General features: G+C 56.5%; 1 protein-coding gene across 5 annotated transcripts in view; it reads left to right on the plus strand.

Annotated features, from left to right (window-relative positions):
* The window catches only part of card14 (caspase recruitment domain family, member 14), a 159,896-nt gene that overhangs the window by 79,043 nt on the left and 62,373 nt on the right, over window positions 1-18,480 (plus strand). For all 5 annotated transcript variants that reach the window (XM_072483487.1, XM_072483491.1, XM_072483488.1 and 2 more), the window contains 3 exons: window positions 1,647-1,972; window positions 14,503-14,673; window positions 17,821-17,940. In XM_072483487.1, coding sequence (XP_072339588.1) covers window positions 1,647-1,972; window positions 14,503-14,673; window positions 17,821-17,940 — 617 coding nt within the window. The remainder of the gene's footprint in view (window positions 1-1,646; window positions 1,973-14,502; window positions 14,674-17,820; window positions 17,941-18,480) is intronic.

The raw sequence follows: 18,480 nt of genomic DNA on the forward strand, positions 1-18,480 counted from the left end.
TACACTTCCGGGGTCCGTATCCCTCTATTCCCATCCTATTCATGTATTTGTCAAGATGCCCCTTAAACGTCACTATCATCCCTGCTTCCACCACCTCCTCTGGCAGCAAGTTCCAGGCACCCACTACTCTCTGTGTAAAAAAACCCTCGCACCTTAAACCCATGCCCCCTAGTAATTGACCGCTCTACCCTGGGAAAAAGTCTCTGACTATCCACTCTGTCTATGCCCCTCATAATTTTGTAGACCTCTATCAGGTCACCCTCAACCTCCTTCGTTCCAGTGAGAACAAATCAAGTTTATTCAACCTCTCCTGATAGCTAATGCCCTCCATACCAGGCAACATCCTGGTCAATCTCTTCTGCACCCTCTCTAAAGCCTCCACATCCTTCTGGTAGTGTGGCGACCAGAATTGAACTCTATACGATATGCTAAATTGAGGGAAGCACAATTGAATTGCTGTTTCACCTGGAAAGAGTGTTAGGGGCCTGGATTGTGGGAAAGAAGGAGGGAGAAAAGCAGGTGGTGTGTCCACGTCTATTGTAGGCAAAGGGAGTGGAGGGGTTGTTACGACCTCAATCGACTGCAGCTGTTCTTTCTCTTGAAACGGTTATCCTTGCCAATTCCATGAATGTTTAACTGTTTTTGTGGTGTGACCATAAAAGACACAATCATGCTGTATTTTTAAAAAAGGATAGTTTATTGAACATAACCCAGTCTCAGTAAGAATAATAATTATTTGAATAATGCAAATAGTATCACTGTCGTTAGTGATAACAATATTCTATTCATCCATCAAACAACTGTTTTCCTAGCCTACGAATAGACTGGACATTAAACGCAGTCTTGTAGATAGTACTTCATTTTGAAAATTAGCCCGTAGCCATCATGCTTACACATTTATAAGAACTATGTTAAATGTGTTGTAAACAGTGCAAAAATGAGGCAAAACTGCAGCTGCTGTAACAAGTTGTAGACATCATAGCCAAGTATGACAATGAAATTTAAGCTCATAAAACAAATCCGGGGCAGGATTCTCTCAGCCCGAGGCCGGGCCGGAGAATCACCGCGACCGGACCACGCTCCCCCCCCCCCCCCCCCACCCCCCCCCCCGACGCCGGCACGCGATTCTCCGCACAGCGACATGGTTGCTGTCAACCTCGACGGCGTTCACGACGGCGCGGCCACTTCGGCGTGGGATAGGAGAATCCCGCCCCATATGCGCGGATTCCACGGCGCAAGGTTCACGCCGGAATCGGCAGCTGGAGCGGTGCCCCCCTGTAGGGGCCAGAATTACTCCTGTCAGCGGGCTGTTCACGCCGTCGAAAAATGTGACAGCGTTTACAACGGCATGGACACTCTGCCGCGGGATGGGACAATCCCACCCCCAATTCTTAGATAATAATCATATTTCCAATGTATTGTCATCATTCGATTTGAGGCCTGCAAAGTTTTTATTTCTTTGCTTTCAGAGAGCCAACGCTTTGAACCCACACATACAGAGTATCGGTCATGTAGACATTCTGGTCATTGAGGTGCAGTATTTGGCAACACTAGTACGCATCTCAGTCATATTCTAATGTAAAGCATTCTGACAGCAAGCATTTAAGAAAGAACAAAATGACCCGGTCTACTTTGTTTTGTTGTAGTTGAGAAAGGAAATTTGGGTTTGATTCAATTTCTAATGAATGAAGTGATGAAGGCTCAGAAGTGGCTCGGGGAAGAGAAATGCCACAAACATCGGCTGCATGAGAAAGTGCAAAGTTTGGAAGAGCAAAACCAGAAACTGGTGACTGAGCTCAAGGGTCTGAAGGCAGCTGAGGCGAACTTGAGCAGGATTAAGGTGGACTGGAATCGTCACCACAATGAAATGATTCGTCTGAAGGAGGAGAATTATCAGATATTAATGCGGTATACAAACACCCTGCAGGAGAAAGAAATGTCTGTGACACGGAGCAGAGAGTTACATCAACAGGTACTGCTTTATTGTTCATTTGTCAATTGAATCAATGATATAGTACGCCTTTGGCTCTGAACGTTCTAACAGAGACAATTTTCAATTTGTTACTCCGGACCTTTTACCTCTGGCGAGTTGCAATAGTGGGGCAGTGGGGGTCAATTTGTTTTCTTGATGCTGTAGGCCAGTCATATATTATGTCGCAAGTTCAAGATCAAATCTAGCCCACCAGACATTATGAAACACTAACCGACCTGTTTGGTTCAGTAATGAACCATATCACCAGCCTTGGGTGGAGCGGTTTCAGTAGGCACTGCCCTCTGCACAAAATATTAGCTTTGGGAGATGATTAGATGAATAATCGCAAGTCGGCATGTAGGAGTGCAGAACAATGAAGAGAAAGGAGAGACGGAGTGTTCTGCATGTTGGGAGATAACAGTATTGGTTGTCCTGTCACAGAGCTGACCAGCAGTGATTCAAATGAAGGAAGTTAACGCCATGCTCTTTGCTCTTTTGGTTTTTTGGAAACACTACGCTGGTGTTTTCTAATACCGAAGGATGAAGACTCCAGCCGTCATCAGATTGAGCAACAGGAAGGCTCAATGATGTAGGAATCTTTCTGCCAACACGCAACCGAAAGATAATCTAACCTCTGTTTACACCTATTAGCATTGGATATGATTTGGAATATGTTAGTGCAGCTTGTACTGTTTATAATTATTGACCAATATAAATAAATAGAAAAAGTACAAAACTGGGCTCCCAAATTCACTGCAAGCAATTACAGTAGACATAGCACGGGATTAAAGCTCAGTCGACGTTTGATTCATTCCTAACCCGGAGGAAAGCCATGTCAAAAGTGCTATTTAGTCATTCCATAACTCATATCAGAAACAATATACTTCACAAATATTTTTAAATGAATAAAAGCTGGGGCTGGTTTAGCACAGTGGGCTAAACAGCTGGTTTGTAATGCTGAACATTACCAGCAGAGCGGGTTCAATTCCCGTACCGGCCTCCCCGAACAGGCGCCGGAATGTGGCAACTAGGGGCTTTTCATAGCAACTTCATTAAAGCCTACTTGTGACAATAAGCGATGATTATTATTATTATAAGCAGTCAATCAAAGGCATCGACATAGAGGCTTGAAGTCTATATTAAGATAAGTGAAGCATTTATCGGGCGTCATTCTCCGACCCCCCGCCGCGGAGAATGTCACGGGTCTGCGCAAGGCAGCCGATTTTCGGCCTGCCGATATTCTCCCTTCCGGATGGGCCGAAGTCCCGTCGACGTGATGACCGTTCACGTCGACGTCAATCAAACCTCCTTTTCATCGGCGTGACCCGGTGCTCCAGGCTCACGCCGACCAGCGAGGAGGTGAGTGACGGCCTGGGGGGTTCACTCTGGGCAGGAAATGGCGTGGCCGCAGACTGATTGCGTGAGGAGAGGTGTGTCTCGGCTTGTGTGTGTGTGTGTGCGGCGGGGGGGGGGGGGGTGGTTAGAGTAGGCTGGGCTCCGAGGTTGGGGGGGGTCCGTGCCGGGGTGGAGGTTGGGGGTTGGGGGGGGGTCCGTGCCGGGGTGGAGGTTGGGGGGGGTCCGTGCCGGGGTGGAGGTTGGGGGTTGGGGGGGGGGTCCGTGCCGGGGTGGAGGTTGGGGGGGGGTCCGTGCCGGGGTGGAGGTTGGGGGTTGGGGGGGGGTCCATGCTGGGGTGGAGGTTGGGGAGGGGGTCCGTGCCGGGGTGGAGGTTGGGGGTTGGGGGGGGGTCCGTGCTGGGGTGGAGGTTGGGGAGGGGGTCCGTGCCGGGGTGGAGGTTGGGGAGGGGGTCCATGCCGGGGTGGAGGTTGGGGGGGGGGGGGTCCGTGCCGGGGTGGAGGTTGGGGGTTGGAGGGGGGGTCCGTGCCGGGGTGGAGGTTGGGGAGGGGGTCCGTGCCGGGGTGGAGGTTGGGGAGGGGGTCCGTGCCGGGGTGGAGGTTGGGGGGGGGGGTCCGTGCCGGGGTGGAGGTTGGGGGGGGGGTCCGTGCCGGGGTGGAGGTTGGGGGTTGGGGGGGGTCCGTGCTGGGGTGGAGGTTGGGGGTTGGGGTCCGTGCCGGGGTGGAGGTTGGGGGTTGGGGGGGGGTCCGTGCCGGGGTGGAGGTTGGGGGGGGTCCGTGCCGGGGTGGAGGTTGGGGGTTGGGGGGGGGGGTCCGTGCCGGGGTGGAGGTTGGGGGGGGGTCCGTGCCGGGGTGGAGGTTGGGGGTTGGGGGGGGGTCCATGCTGGGGTGGAGGTTGGGGAGGGGGTCCGTGCCGGGGTGGAGGTTGGGGGTTGGGGGGGGGTCCGTGCTGGGGTGGAGGTTGGGGAGGGGGTCCGTGCCGGGGTGGAGGTTGGGGAGGGGGTCCATGCCGGGGTGGAGGTTGGGGGGGGGGGGTCCGTGCCGGGGTGGAGGTTGGGGGTTGGAGGGGGGTCCGTGCTGGGGTGGAGGTTGGGGGTTGGGGTCCGTGCCGGGGTGGAGGTTGGGGGGGGGGGGTCCGTGCCGGGGTGGAGGTTGGGGGTTGGGGGGGGGGTCCGTGCTGGGGTGGAGGTTGGGGGTTGGGGTCCGTGCCGGGGTGGAGGTTGGGGGTTGGGGGGGGTCCGTGCCGGGGTGGAGGTTGGGGGGGGGGGTCCGTGCCGGGGTGGAGGTTGGGGGTTGGGGGGGGGTCCGTGCCGGGGTGGAGGTTGGGGGGGGGGGTCCGTGCCGGGGTGGAGGTTGAGGGTTGGGGGGGGTCCGTGCTGGGGTGGAGGTTGGGGAGGGGGTCCGTGCCGGGGTGGAGGTTGGGGGTTGGGGGGGGGTCCGTGCTGGGGTGGAGGTTGGGGAGGGGGTCCGTGCCGGGGTGGAGGTTGGGGGTTGGGGGGGGTCCGTGCTGGGGTGGAGGTTGGGGAGGGGGTCCGTGCCGGGGTGGAGGTTGGGGAGGGGGTCCGTGCCGGGGTGGAGGTTGGGGGGGTGGTCCGTGCCGGGGTGGAGGTTGGGGGTTGGGGGGGGGTCCGTGCTGGGGTGGAGGTTGGGGGTTGGGGTCCGTGCCGGGGTGGAGGTTGGGGGTTGGGGTCCGTGCCGGGGTGGAGGTTGGGGGTTGGGGGGGGGTCCGTGCCGGGGTGGAGGTTGGGGGGGGGGGGTCCGTGCCGGGGTGGAGGTTGGGGGTTGGGGGGGGGTCCGTGCCGGGGTGGAGGTTGGGGGGGGGGGTCCGTGCCGGGGTGGAGGTTGGGGGTTGGGGGGGGTCCGAGCTGGGGTGGAGGTTGGGGAGGGGGTCCGTGCCGGGGTGGAGGTTGGGGGGGGGTCCGTGCCGGGGTGGAGGTTGGGGGTTGGGGGGGGGTCCGTGCCGGGGTGGAGGTTGGGGGGGGGGTCCGTGCCGGGGTGGAGGTTGGGGGGGGGGTCCGTGCCGGGGTGGAGGTTGGGGGTTGGGGGGGGGTCCGTGCTGGGTTGGAGGTTGGGGAGGGGGTCCGTGCCGGGGTGGAGGTTGGGGGTTGGGGGGGGGGGTCCGTGCTGGGGCGGAGGTTGGGGAGGGGGTCCGTGCCGGGGTGGAGGTTGGGGAGGGGGTCCGTGCCGGGGTGGAGGTTGGGGGGGGGGGACGTGCCGGGGTGGAGGTTGGGGGTTGGGGGGGGTCCGTGCGGGGGTGGAGGTTGGGGGTTGGGGTCCATGCCGGGGTGGAGGTTGGGGGGGGGGGTCCGTGCCGGGGTGGAGGTTGGGGGTTGGGGGGGGGGTCCGTGCCGGGGTGGAGGTTGGGGGGGGGGTCCGTGCCGGGGTGGAGGTTGAGGGTTGGGGGGGTCCGTGCTGGGGTGGAGGTTGGGGAGGAGGTCCGTGCCGGGGTGGAGGTTGGGGGTTGGGGGGGGGTCCGTGCTGGGGTGGAGGTTGGGGAGGGGGTCCGTGCCGGGGTGGAGGTTGGGGGTTGGGGGGGGTCCGTGCTGGGGTGGAGGTTGGGGAGGGGGTCCGTGCCGGGGTGGAGGTTGGGGAGGGGGTCCGTGCCGGGGTGGAGGTTGGGGGGGGGGGTCCGTGCCGGGGTGGAGGTTGGGGGTTGGGGGGGGGGCCGTGCGGGGGTGGAGGTTGGGGGTTGGGGTCCATGCCGGGGTGGAGGTTGGGGGGGGGGGTCCGTGCCGGGGTGGAGGTTGGGGGTTGGGGGGGTTCCGTGCTGGGGTGGAGGTTGGGGGTTGGGGTCCGTGCCGGGGTGGAGGTTGGGGGTTGGGGGGGGTCCGTGCCGGGGTGGAGGTTGGGGGGGGGGTCCGTGCCGGGGTGGAGGTTGGGGGTTGGGGGGGTCCGTGCCGGGGTGGAGGTTGGGGGGGGGGTCCGTGCCGGTGTGGAGGTTGGGGGTTGGGGGGGGTCCGTGCTGGGGTGGAGGTTGGGGAGGGGGTCCGTGCCGGGGTGGAGGTTGGGGAGGGGGTCCGTGCCGGGGTGGAGGTTGGGGGGGGTTCCGTGCCGGGGTGGAGGTTGGGGGGGGGTCCGTGCCGGGGTGGAGGTTGGGGGGGGGGGGTCCGTGCCGGGGTGGAGGTTGGGGGTTGGGGAGGGGGTCCGTGCCGGGGTGGAGGTTGGGGGGGGGGTCCTTGCCGGGGTGGAGGTTGGGGGGGGGTCCGTGCCGGGGTGGAGGTTGGGGGTTGGGGAGGGGGTCCGTGCCGGGGTGGAGGTTGGGGGGGGGGGTCCGTGCCGGGGTGGAGGTTGGGGGGGGGTCAGTGCCAGGGTGGAGGTTGGGCGTTGGGGTCCGTGCCGGGGTGGGTGATGGGAGGGCAAATGAGTTGGTCCACCTGGCCAGGTGCCAGCCTCCAACAGTTGGACCCATGCGGTCCATGCCACCTGGCTTGGGGGAGGAGGGGATATGGGCAATGATGACATGTCGTCGTTCCCCTCCCCCCCACCAGGCCGTCATGTTTTCAGACCATCCAGCGATGTTGGCCGCCGTGGTGGCAGCCGCTCATGTCTATGTTGCCCTGGATGAGGAGGAGGAGGAGGAGGAGGAGGAGCGTGCCAGAGAGGCGGCGCATGCTGCCGCAGAGGGGCACGCGGCAGCCGCCCAGGCTGGAGGGACACCTGACCGACAGGACGAGGAGGGGGAGGAGGACGTCGCGGCCCCACGGCAACGGAGGCACCCGAGGGCGCCCCGTGTGTACCGGCCCCGGCAGTCATACCAGGACCTCACGGACCGGGAATGCAGGAGGAGACTCCGGATGAGCCGGGAAACCGTGGCACACATCTGCCACCTGCTGGCACACCTGTCACCGCGTGGCACTGGCGGGGGACACCCTCTCCCCGTGTTACGGTGGCCCTGAACTTTTATGCAACGGGGTCATTCCAGGCACCGAGTGGGGACCTGCCCGGCATATCGCAGACATCGGTGCATCGGTGCATCCGGGCAGTGACAGATGCCCTTTATGCCATGGCGCACCGCTACATCCGCTTCCCCGTGGACCGGGCCAGCCAAGATGCCCGGGCCGTGGGCTTCTCTGCCGTTGCCGGGTTCCCCATGGTCCAGGGCGCGATCGATGGGATGCACGTCGCCGTGCGGCCACCTGCAGAGAACAGGGCCGTGTTCACTAATAGGAAGGGGACCTATTCAATGAACGTACAGGTGGTCTGTGACCACCGCATGATGATCCTGCACGTCTGCGCCCGTCACCCAGGCAGTGTACACGACTCATTCGTGTTGTCGCGGTCATCCATCCCCGGCATGTACGAGGGACGCCATCCCCGGCTGAGGGGTTGGTTGCTGGGCGACAGGGGCTACCCATTGCGATCGTGGCTGATGACGCCTATACGGAGGCCACGCAATGAGGCGGAGAACCGCTACAATGATGCCCATGTAGCGACAAGGGGAGTGATCGAGAGGTGCTTTGGCGTGCTGAAGATGCGTTTCAGGTGCCTGGACCTCTCTGGGGGCGCCCTCCAGTATCGGTCAGATAGGGTCGGCCGCATCATTGTGGTGTGCTGCGTCCTGCACAACATAGCCCAGCAGAGGGGCGATGTGCCGCAGGCAGAGGAGGGCGGAGTGGAGGAGCAGCAGGAAGAGGCCCAGTCCTCCCCAGATGAGGGGGATGGGGGCAATGGTCAGGGCAGACGGGGTAGACACAGGCGGGTGGCTGTCCACCGTTACCGGCTGGCCCAGCGGGCACGGGACAGACTGATAGACGCCCGCTTCACTGACTAGATGGGCGTGGGAATCGGGTAGTATGGCCACAGACCGCACACCATGACAACAGCCGACCACCCACACCCCCCACCCATCCACCCACCCAGCACCCTCACCCCCCTCCCCAACCCCACACACCCCACCCGCATGCACACCACCCCCCCACCCCCAATTGCCGATCCACCGGCGGCACAACGGGCCGGGCTCACCCAGTTGCGGGTGGACGCGTGTCTATCGCAGGCCATGGAGAATGATGACAACCCGCCTCCGATGAGCTCCTGGCTCTACATCGTTGGACTATGTCTGACCCATGGCCACAGTACCACCATCCACCCGGACCATCCCTGCATGCGGCTGTGACACTGCAGCGCACGGTCCCGTCCTCTGCCCGGGGGATGTTGATGGCGGCCCAGGGGGAAGGGGGCAGACTCACCTGGGGCTGAGGTAAGACCACCCCTCACACACACACTTGCGCTCAACGTACATGACACCCCCGCACACTTTGGACAGAGCACAAAGGCAGCTTCGGTAGGTGTAACATTGACTTTAATAACCAAAGGAGTTCATGCACGTGCCCTAGCCCCTAAAACTCATCTGTGCCCTGCACCCGTGCCAACTTACTCAGTGTCTAATTGTTTGGCCTTACGGGCCCTTTGACTACGTCTACGTGGTTCCCCAGACGGTACAGCAGAACTGGAGGTGGACTCCTGTGATTCCTGCCCTCTGACACTGGATCCCTTTGGCGGCCGTTTCCTGGGGCGCCCTGGCCTAGATGGGCCAGGCTGCGGCCCGGGCGACTGGGATGGCGAGCTGCCAGCCTGTCCTGCCCGTTGCCCACCCGATGCACCTGGGACGGAAGGGGGGGAGTCCGAGGTGTCGCGGTGTACCGGGACCTCCCCTACAGAGGGAGCCGGGATGGACCACACCACCTCCTCCTCCCTCGTGGTGCCCGATGGCCCCCAGGCCTCTACATGGGTGGGGGATGCGAACGGACTGGCCATCCGACGCGCCCCCGACATCTGGCGCTGCCAGTCCTGGAGGCCCGTGCTGGTATCGACAGGGGTCTGCAGGTTTGCAGCCATGGAGCCCAGGGGGTTGTCGAACCCTGTCTGCGACAGTGCGACGCCAGCTCGCACATGGCCACTGGCGCCGATGCCCTCAGCGATGGCCTGCTGAGACTGGGCCATGGCCTGCAGAGACTGGGCTATGGCCTGCTGAGACTGGGCCATGGCCTGCTGAGACTGGGCCATGGCCTGCTGAGACTGGGCTATGGCGTTGAGCGCCTCTGCCATCTGGCGCTGGCACTGGCTCATGGCCTCCTGTGAGAGGGCAGCCATTTCCTGGGCCACAGACGCCGCCTGCACGGAAGGCCCCAGGCCTCGCAAACCGTTCCCCATGTCTGACACCGTCGCAACCATTGCCTCCACCGCGGACGCCACCCGTGCGGTGTCAGCCTGGGTGGCACGCATGACCGGGACCACTCCCAGCTCCTGGACGCGGGTGGACTCCTCCACCTGCGACCGCAGCCGCCGCAAGCCACCCGTCACCCTATTCGCTCGTCTCCGTGTCGGTGGTTGCATCGGATCTATGTGTGGGTGTGGTAACTGCAGGAACCCGGGATCCATCTGGGCGGCAGATGTTCGCTTGTCCTGGGCTGCCCTCCGACCGCCCGGTCCCTCTGCTGCTCCTACCTCCACCTGCTGTACCGGGACGGCTGTGTTGTGCGCACCAGTGAGTGTACCGGACGCCTCATCACTAAAGTGCCCAACCGTGGTGAGTGTTTCTGCGATGGTGGAGGGTGTTGGTGACAGCAGTGGCATTGTGTCGTGCTCTTCGTCCCACTCTGAGTCCATGGCACTTTGGGGTGGGGGTTCGTCTCCACCCATCCACTCTGAGTCACTGTCCGGTATTTCGTCTTCCCGGGTAGGGGTGTCCTGGGTAGTGCTGTCCCGGGTAGTGCTGTCCCGGGTAGTGCTGTCCCGGGTAGTGGTGTCCCGGGTAGGGGTGTCCTGGGTAGCGGTGTCCCGGGTAGGGGTGTCCTGGATAGTGGTGTCCTGGGTAGTGGTGTCCTGGCTCGGATGTGACGGGGGCCTGTGGCTGCCCCCCTCATCGCTGGGTGGTCGCTCCCGCACGTGACGGGGGTGTCGTCTCCCTGTTGCTCCAGGTCTCTCCGTCTCCCGTGGTGTGCGAGGGGCATCCTGCGGGCGTCGCATGCTGGAGGGTGCGGGTCTCTCCGTCTCCCGTGGTCTCCGAGGGGCATCCTGCGGGCGTCGCATGCTGGAGGGTGCGGGTCTCTCCGTCTCCCGTGGTCTCCGAGGGGCATCCTGCGGGCGTCGCATGCTGGAGGGTTCGGGTCTCTCCGTCTCCCGTGGTCTCCGAGGGGCATCCTGCGGGCGTCGCATGCTGGAGGGTGCGGGTCTCTCCGTCTCCTGTGGTCTCCGAGGGGCATCCTGCGGGCGTCGCATGCTGGAGGGTGCGGGTCTCTCCGTCTCCCGTGGTCTCCGAGGGGCATCCTGCGGGCGTCGCATGCTGGAGGGTTCGGGTCTCTCCGTCTCCCGTGGTCTCCGAGGGGCATCCTGCGGGCATCGCATGCTGGAGGGTGCGGGTCTCTCCGTCTCCTGTGGTCTCCGAGGGGCATCCTGCGGGCGTCGCATGCTGGAGGGTGCGGGTCTCTCCGTCTCCTGTGGTCTCCGAGGGGCATCCTGCGGGCGGTCTGCATCTGCGGGGATGGGTGCCTGGACGTTTGGTCCTGCGATACACAATGAAGCATGCATGGTTAGACATCAGGCAGTGATCAGGTGATACAGGGGAGGGGGATATAGGGGAGGGGGGATATGGGGACGGGCTGTTGGTGGCTCACTTGCTCGTGGGGCCCCGACCTCTGCATCAGCAACCTCCCGGTCCTCAGGTCCGCCAGCCAGTTCCAGGGCCCTTTCCTCATGTACGGTCAGTGGCCTCTCATCAGCGGGCCCTCCTCCAGTCCTCACATGCTCCCTATTGTTGTGTGCGCGCTTCTCCTGGGGGGGGGGGGGGTGGTGGCAGGGGTAAAAGGCAACAGTGTTAGGCAGGTATATGAATGCACGCCATCGGTTGCGCGTGCATTGCAGAGGTTAAGGTTAGGGCTGGATTCACTTGGGGATATGGGGGAGGGGGGATATGGGGGATATGGGGGAGGGGGATATGGGGGAGGGGGGGATATGGGGGAGGGGGGATATGGGGGATATGGGGGAGGGGGGATATGGGGGATATGGGGGAGGGGGGATATGGGGGAGGGGGGATATGGGGGAGGGGGGATATGGGGAGGGGGATATGGGGAGGGGGGATATGGGGAGGGGGGATATGGGGGATATGGGGGAGGGGGGGATATGCGGGATATGGGGGAGGGGGGATATGGGGGATATGGGGGAGGGGGGATATGGGGGATATGGGGGAGGGGGGATATGGGGGAGGGGGGGATATGGGGATATGGGGAGGGGGATATGGGGGAGGGGGGAATATGGGGGATATGGGGATATGGGGGAGGGGGGATATGGGGGAGGGGGATATGGGATATGGGGGATATGGGGGAGGGGGGATATGGGGGATATGGGGGAGGGGGGGATATGGGGGATATGGGGGAGGGGGGATATGGGGGAGGGGGGATATGGGGGATATGGGGAGGGGGGATATGGGGGAGGGGGGAATATGGGGGATATGGGGGAGGGGGGGATATGGGGGAGGGGGGATATGGGGGAGGGGGGATATGGGGGAGGGGGGGATATGGGGAGGGGGGAGGGGGATATGGGGGAGGGGGGAATATGGGGGATATGGGGAGGGGGGATATGGGGGAGGGGGAATATGGGGGATATGGAGGAGGGGGGATATGGGGGAGGGGGGATATGGGGGATATGGGGGAGGGGGGATATGGGGGAGGGGGGATATGGGGGAGGGGGGATATGGGGGATATGGGGGAGGGGGGATATGGGGGAGGGGGGGATATGGGGGAGGGGGGATTTGGGGGAGGGGGAATATGGGGGATATGGGGAGGCTCACCCTGCCTGCTCTGACGAGGTCGTTCACCTTCTTGTGGCACTGGGTGCCTGTCCGTGGTGTTAGGGCCACAGCGGTGACGGCCTCTGCCACCTCCCTCCACAGGCGCCGGCTGTGGCGTGGGGCAACTCTGCGGCCGTGCCCGGGATACAGGGCGTCCCTCCTCTGCTCCACCGCGTCCAGGAGCGCCTCCACATCGCGTGACTCGAACCTCGGGGCTGAGCGACGGCCAGCCATCAAGTCGGGTGTTGCGGTCGGCTGTTCCGGTCGGGTGGGGGGGAGCTGCGCGGCCTTATGAGCCGTAACGCCGTGCAGCGCGTATGACGCTGCACGGCGTGAACCACTGCGCAAGCGCGGATCCCGTTACGTCGCTGCTAGCCCATTTCGGGCCGCAGACTATCGGCCCATTTTTATGACGTGACGCAAGTGGGATTTGCGCCGTTCTTTGCGCCGATCGGCGGACTTTCCGCCGATAATGGAGAATTTCGCCCATCCTCTCTAATCTCTGAAATACTTTATAATGGGATGTCGTTGAAGAAACTGTTTTTGAAGAAATTTAATTTGCGTTGAAAGATTGTGCAGTTGCCAAACTACATAAAACCACTATTGCTTTCAGGTTGTTTGTGCAATGTTGAAAAGCTGTGTGCAATTACACAATTTGAGAAATAACTAGATATGAACAAGGGAACATGAAGCATAAAGGCTTTGTGGGTGTGATGCCCTCCCCTCCCCCAACATTTAATAAACTTTACAAGAGGCTGTAGGTCATGAATTAGCCTCATCCCTCAGTGTCACATTTCTGTTATCATATGATCAGTCGATGCCACTAAAATCAATTGATTTAAATAAGGTGAACTTTTGCAACTGTGGACAAATAGGCAGTGAAAGCGCTTTTAATTTCTGCTAGCATATTTATTATCACAGTGGTAAGGGCAGATGTGTCGATTTGGTGAGTATTTTTGTTCGTTTGTAATATTGATATTTTGCTTCAAGCAAATTAGAAACCTGCAGCATTGGTCTACATTCTGCTATTACTGATGGTCAATCCTTTTGTCCTTGTGGCCTGCCCTTAATTTCATTTTACAATTAACTGATAAATATTAAGATTAGATTTTAACAATTGAATTTGGTAACTGACTGATCTCTACAACCTAATATAAGTGATTTGAATGAATTTACATTATTTGGATTTGTTTGTTTATTGTCACGTGTACCGGGGTACAGTGAAAATTATTTTTCTGCGAGCAGCTCGAACAGATGATTTATTTCATGAAAAGAAAAGAAAAAGAAAATACATAATAGGGCAACACAAGGCACACAGTCTAAATTTATAGACACCGGCATTGGGTGAATCATGCAGGAGTGTAGTATTAATCAGGTCAGTCCATAAGAGGGTGGTTTAGGAGTCTGGTAACAGCGGGGAAGAAGCTGTCGGCTGCATCCCCAATCCACTGATTTAATGGATTGCAGACCTTAAGCCCTGCTTGACATAAAACGGGCCCAAAACAGTAACAGGAAGTAAACTTTGGGTCACCGGTGAACAAGAACCTAAATGCAAACTTTAGGAATCTTTTATTCTGGTTTTAAGATTATACACAGAAGCATTTGGTAGATGAGACTTCATTGATAAAACTCTGGGTGCGATTCAGCAGACAAATATTAAAGTCCACTTTTGGGCGCATCTGGTGGGGTGATTCTTAGCGGATGCAGCGGCAAGAAACACCCCGCTATTCAACGTCACTTTGTCTTTTCTTTGGCCATGGGGAGTTTCTCCCTGCCGAGGGCGTACTTAGAGGGATTTCCTGCTAGCGAGCTGATCTCACCAGCAGGAACGGCTGTTCACAAAACGGGGCGCCATTTTGATCGGCAGCCCCGATATTTACCGCTCCACTCCCATTCCTTTCAGGCCCGTTGTGCTGTTGAGTCCCGAGAGCCAGGTGAACCCAGCGTCCAGGTATGGTTCATTTAAAAATGCAGATCTGCATCCCGTCCAGCGAGGGTGAGATCCTGTTTGCGCAGGGTGGAGCGAGTCGGGTGACTTGTGATTGGCCTGGCGTACAGCCCAATTTGAAGCTCTTGCGCAATTCCCTGTTGTGCCCGGCGCAGATCCGAGGTCACTGAATTGCAGCAGCCTCTATCATTTGTGCTCTGCTGAAATAGCCTGCATCAAATCACTTGCCTAATTGAAGTATTACCATATGTTCATTGCGAAGGTAATGAGTCTGAATGACGTAGTCAAACCAGTAAGAAACATTGTGACTTACTGAATTAAAGGTACTCCTTAATCGTTCGTGCCACATCGATAGAAATCTCACTAATAGTATTCAGCTGGATGGGACAGCTTGTTGAACGACCAAAAATGATTTCATGGCAATTCTGTGTGACTTAACTTAAAGGTGGATAATCTTACAATGGAGAACAAGAAATTGAAACTGGAATTTGATGTTGAGCGGAGAATGTCCGCTAAGCTGCGTGATGCATTCAAGCCTAAACAAGATGAACTTTTATATTTAAAAGAAGAAATTGATAAACTGAGATTAAGGATTCAGGAACAGCAATTGAACCCAGTAAGTACAACGCAATGTGCATATGAAGCTGTCTATCATCACCTTCCCCTCAAGCTCTCAAAGAACAAAGAACAAAGAAAAGTACAGCACAAGAACAGGCCTTTTGGCCCTCCAAGCCTGCGTCGACCATGCTGCCCGTCTAAACTAAAATCTTCTCCACTTCCTGGGTCCGTATCCCTCTATTCCCATCCTAGTCACGTATTTGTCAAGATGCCCCTTAAAAGTCACTATCGTCCCTGCTTCCGCCACCTCCTCCGGCAGCGAATTCCAGGCACCCACTACCCTCTGTGTAAAAGACTTGCCTTGCACATCTCCTCTAAACCTTGCCCCTCGCACCTTAAACCTATGCCCCCTAGTAATTGACCTCTCTACCCTGGGAAAAAGTCTCTGACTATCCACTCTGTCTATGCCCTATGCTCCTCATCATTTTGTAGACCTCAACCCCTCAACCTTCTTCGTTCCAGTGAGAACAATCATGTTTATTCAAGCTCTCCTCATAGCTAATGCCCTCCATACCAGGCAACATCCTGGTAAATCTCTTCTGCACCCTCTCTAAAACCTCCACATCCTTCTGGTAGTGTGGCAACCAGAATTGAACACTATACTCCAAGTGTGGCCTAACTAAGGTTCTATATAGCTGCAACATGACTTGCCAATTTTTATACTCAATGCCCCGGCCAATGAAGGCAAGCATGCCGTATGCCTTCTTGACTACCTTCTCCATCTGTATTGCCCCTTTCAGTGACCTGTGGACCTGTACACCAAGATCTCTCTGACTTTCAATACTCTTGAGGGTTTTACCATTCACTGTATAACTTTTGAGGGGTCTACCGTTCACTGTATATTTCTTATTTAAGAGAGAGATGAGGAGGAATTACTTTAAGATAGAGATGAGGAGGAATTACTTCTCTCAGAGGGTAGTGAATCTATGGAATTCTTTACCACAGTGGGTTGGGTTGTTAAGTATGTTCAAGGCTGAGATAGACAGATTCCTAATCAGAAAGGGAGTCAAGAGTGATGGGGATAAGGTGGGAAAGTGGCGTTCAGGATTATCATATCAGGTCAGGTATGATCTCATTGAATGCTGGAGCAGATTCGATGGACTGAATGGTCCTACGTATTATGGTCTAATTACGGTCTTTCAATTTGAACTTTTCTAACATTCAGGTTACCTCATTGCTTTCATCGCCTTCTGGAGTACAGTAAAATTTCCAATTTTCCTGCCAATCCAAATATCAAGGATTGATTTTTTATAACTGAGAGCTTGGATAGCCATTATTTCAATCACCCCGGGTACAGGAAAGCATTTGCGAAAAGAAGACTGAACAAATTTGCATTTATATAGAACCTCACATGACTTCAGAATGTACTAGTATACTTCACAGCCATTGAAGTGCTTTTAAGGGATAGGCACTGGTGTAACATACGTCTGAATTTTCACTTCCATTTAAAGTCAGGAAAATTGTCAGGCATTGGTAATGGGGGGGGGGGAACAAAGTCCCGAACAGAGTATGCTTACCCGAGAAGCACAATGGCACCCAGGTTAGATAGGTGGCCTTAGCGGAGCACGCAGCCGAGGCCGTGCATAGCCCCATTTTATGCACTAAGAAGATCCGCTTGCTGGAACTCCTCAGTGTAGCGAATGATCGAGACGCCATTTCAAAATGGCGTCCCAATCACTGGAGCCCCAAAGCAACCCCCGACCACCTCCAAGTCCAATGGGAGGGTCCCTGGGCCTCCTACCCCAACATCCGCACAGGGCACCCGTGGCCCGATTGCCACAGTGCAAACACTGACAACTTGGTAATGCCAACCTAGCACCCTGACAGTTCCCCCTCCAGGCTGGCAGTGCCACTTGGGCACCTTTGAAGTGCTAAGCTGGCACGCAGATGACACTGCTATGCCAGGCTGGCAGTGCCAGGGTGCCCTGGTGGCACCAGCTGTGCCAGGGTACCACCCTGCCCAAAGGGCATGCACCTGGGGGTCTTCAATCCCCTGGGAGACTCCCATGAGTGCTTTTCCATCTGGTGCCCGTTGTGGAGACCAGTACTGAATGGCACTTGCCTGAGTGGATACATCCCAATGTCTCGGGTACCTTGGGAAACTACATATTAAAATGAGACTAGCTGTCTCGCTTTAATATTCAGATTTTCCAAAAAGTGATCCCGCCCACAATGGGCAAGGTTTACGTCGCAATGTCTCACGAGATTGCGTTAGATCTCGCAAGGTGTTGTGAGTCGGGTAGATCCCCAGAGCGTGGTCTCCTGCCTTCGAAATGGCACGCTACACCGTGGTGAGCTTCTTTTCAGGTACAGCATGGCCATTCAATCATGCCCTTTATAAACACTTAGAGCTGCCAATCAAACTGTAAACTTAAAGGCACCCCACTATGATAATAATACATTGTGAAATCAGTCATGCAGCTCAAATCCTATAATGATTACCCTCAGGCTTATGTCAACAGATAGTGAAATAGCAAACACCTTTTTAAAAATTGACGAGTGTTTTTTTAAAGGTCAGGATATTTAAATGTCTTGATAGCTTGACAGTTCCATTGATAGCTTGATCATTCTGATGAGCTTATCCATTTGTACTCACATGTCTACTTTTGACACTTCCAAATGACATTTGACCTTTCCCAAAGGGCACCTTAGCTCTCCCAAAGGTGTCCTTGGACCTATCCAAAAGGATGCCCTACTTTGCCAAAGAACTCCAGCAGTTTTAGATCATCTCCTGAAAGTTCTAAAGCATGTGTTGGATATCCCAATTATGAAAATTGTATTTGTTTGAAGGTAGCTGTACTTTTACATGAGCTGCTGCCTCTGTGAACCACAGATGTGCTAACCACAGCCCAATCCAATTTCCTGCACTCCCCCTACCGGTGAAAGTTATGTGTGCTAGGTTCGGGGGTGGGTCTATTGGAATCAGGTAACTGATGCTATTTTGGCTAAACCAGAGACGCTCTGCATCTGAATGAAAATTTATGCTGTAGCAGCTATCTTTGCAGTACCTGCTGTCATCTTTCCTATTACTAAACAAGTCTGTCATTCAGAGGGAATATTACAATGTACGGAATGTTTGTCAGAAAACTTCCAATTAATGCAGCTTACATAAAAATTGTGAAAATGTTCACATTTTTAAATACAGGTGACAATAGATATCTTGGAACAGGACCGTATAGAAGCTCTGGAGGACAGGCAGGATCTGATGAAAGAGATTAATTCACTGCGGTTGGAGCTGGATCAGGCTGAGCGTCTGAGGAATGAGGTGAGCAAGCCAACATTAAGCTTTGCAGATGGGTTTAAGAGAGACATTGCAAAATTGGAAAGAGAAACAAACACTTTTGACATTTAATCACTAACTAACTCTTGCCCATCGGACACAAATCCTAATCCACCTTTTGAAATCAGAAATGAAAGACATCGACCTTCCCCCGGTGAGAATTGTCATGATGTGTATATTGACTGGGATGTAAAGGGTTAACAAGTTAATGATAATGCATCTTACCACTAGAGGGAACCACAGAACAGTCATATATATCATGTGACTTCGGGGATTCTGGGATTAAATGATTAGGAGTTAAGAGTTAGGAGAGAGCTGGAAAGAGGGTCAGGCATAGAGAGCAGGTATATACTTGAGAGTTCTGTAAGTTAAAGATAGCATAGTTTTATATAATAACCTTCTACTTTAGGAATGTGAATGAATCTGAGTTAGTAGTGTAATAAATTTATAGTTTTGTTCGTTAACAAAGCTTTGTGTTCTTTATTCAACACTACGCATCCGAGCCATCCAGGTAAAGCAGAATAG

The sequence above is a fragment of the Scyliorhinus torazame genome, chromosome 18 (genome assembly GCF_047496885.1).
Source record: "Scyliorhinus torazame isolate Kashiwa2021f chromosome 18, sScyTor2.1, whole genome shotgun sequence".
Lineage (NCBI taxonomy): Eukaryota > Metazoa > Chordata > Chondrichthyes > Carcharhiniformes > Scyliorhinidae > Scyliorhinus > Scyliorhinus torazame.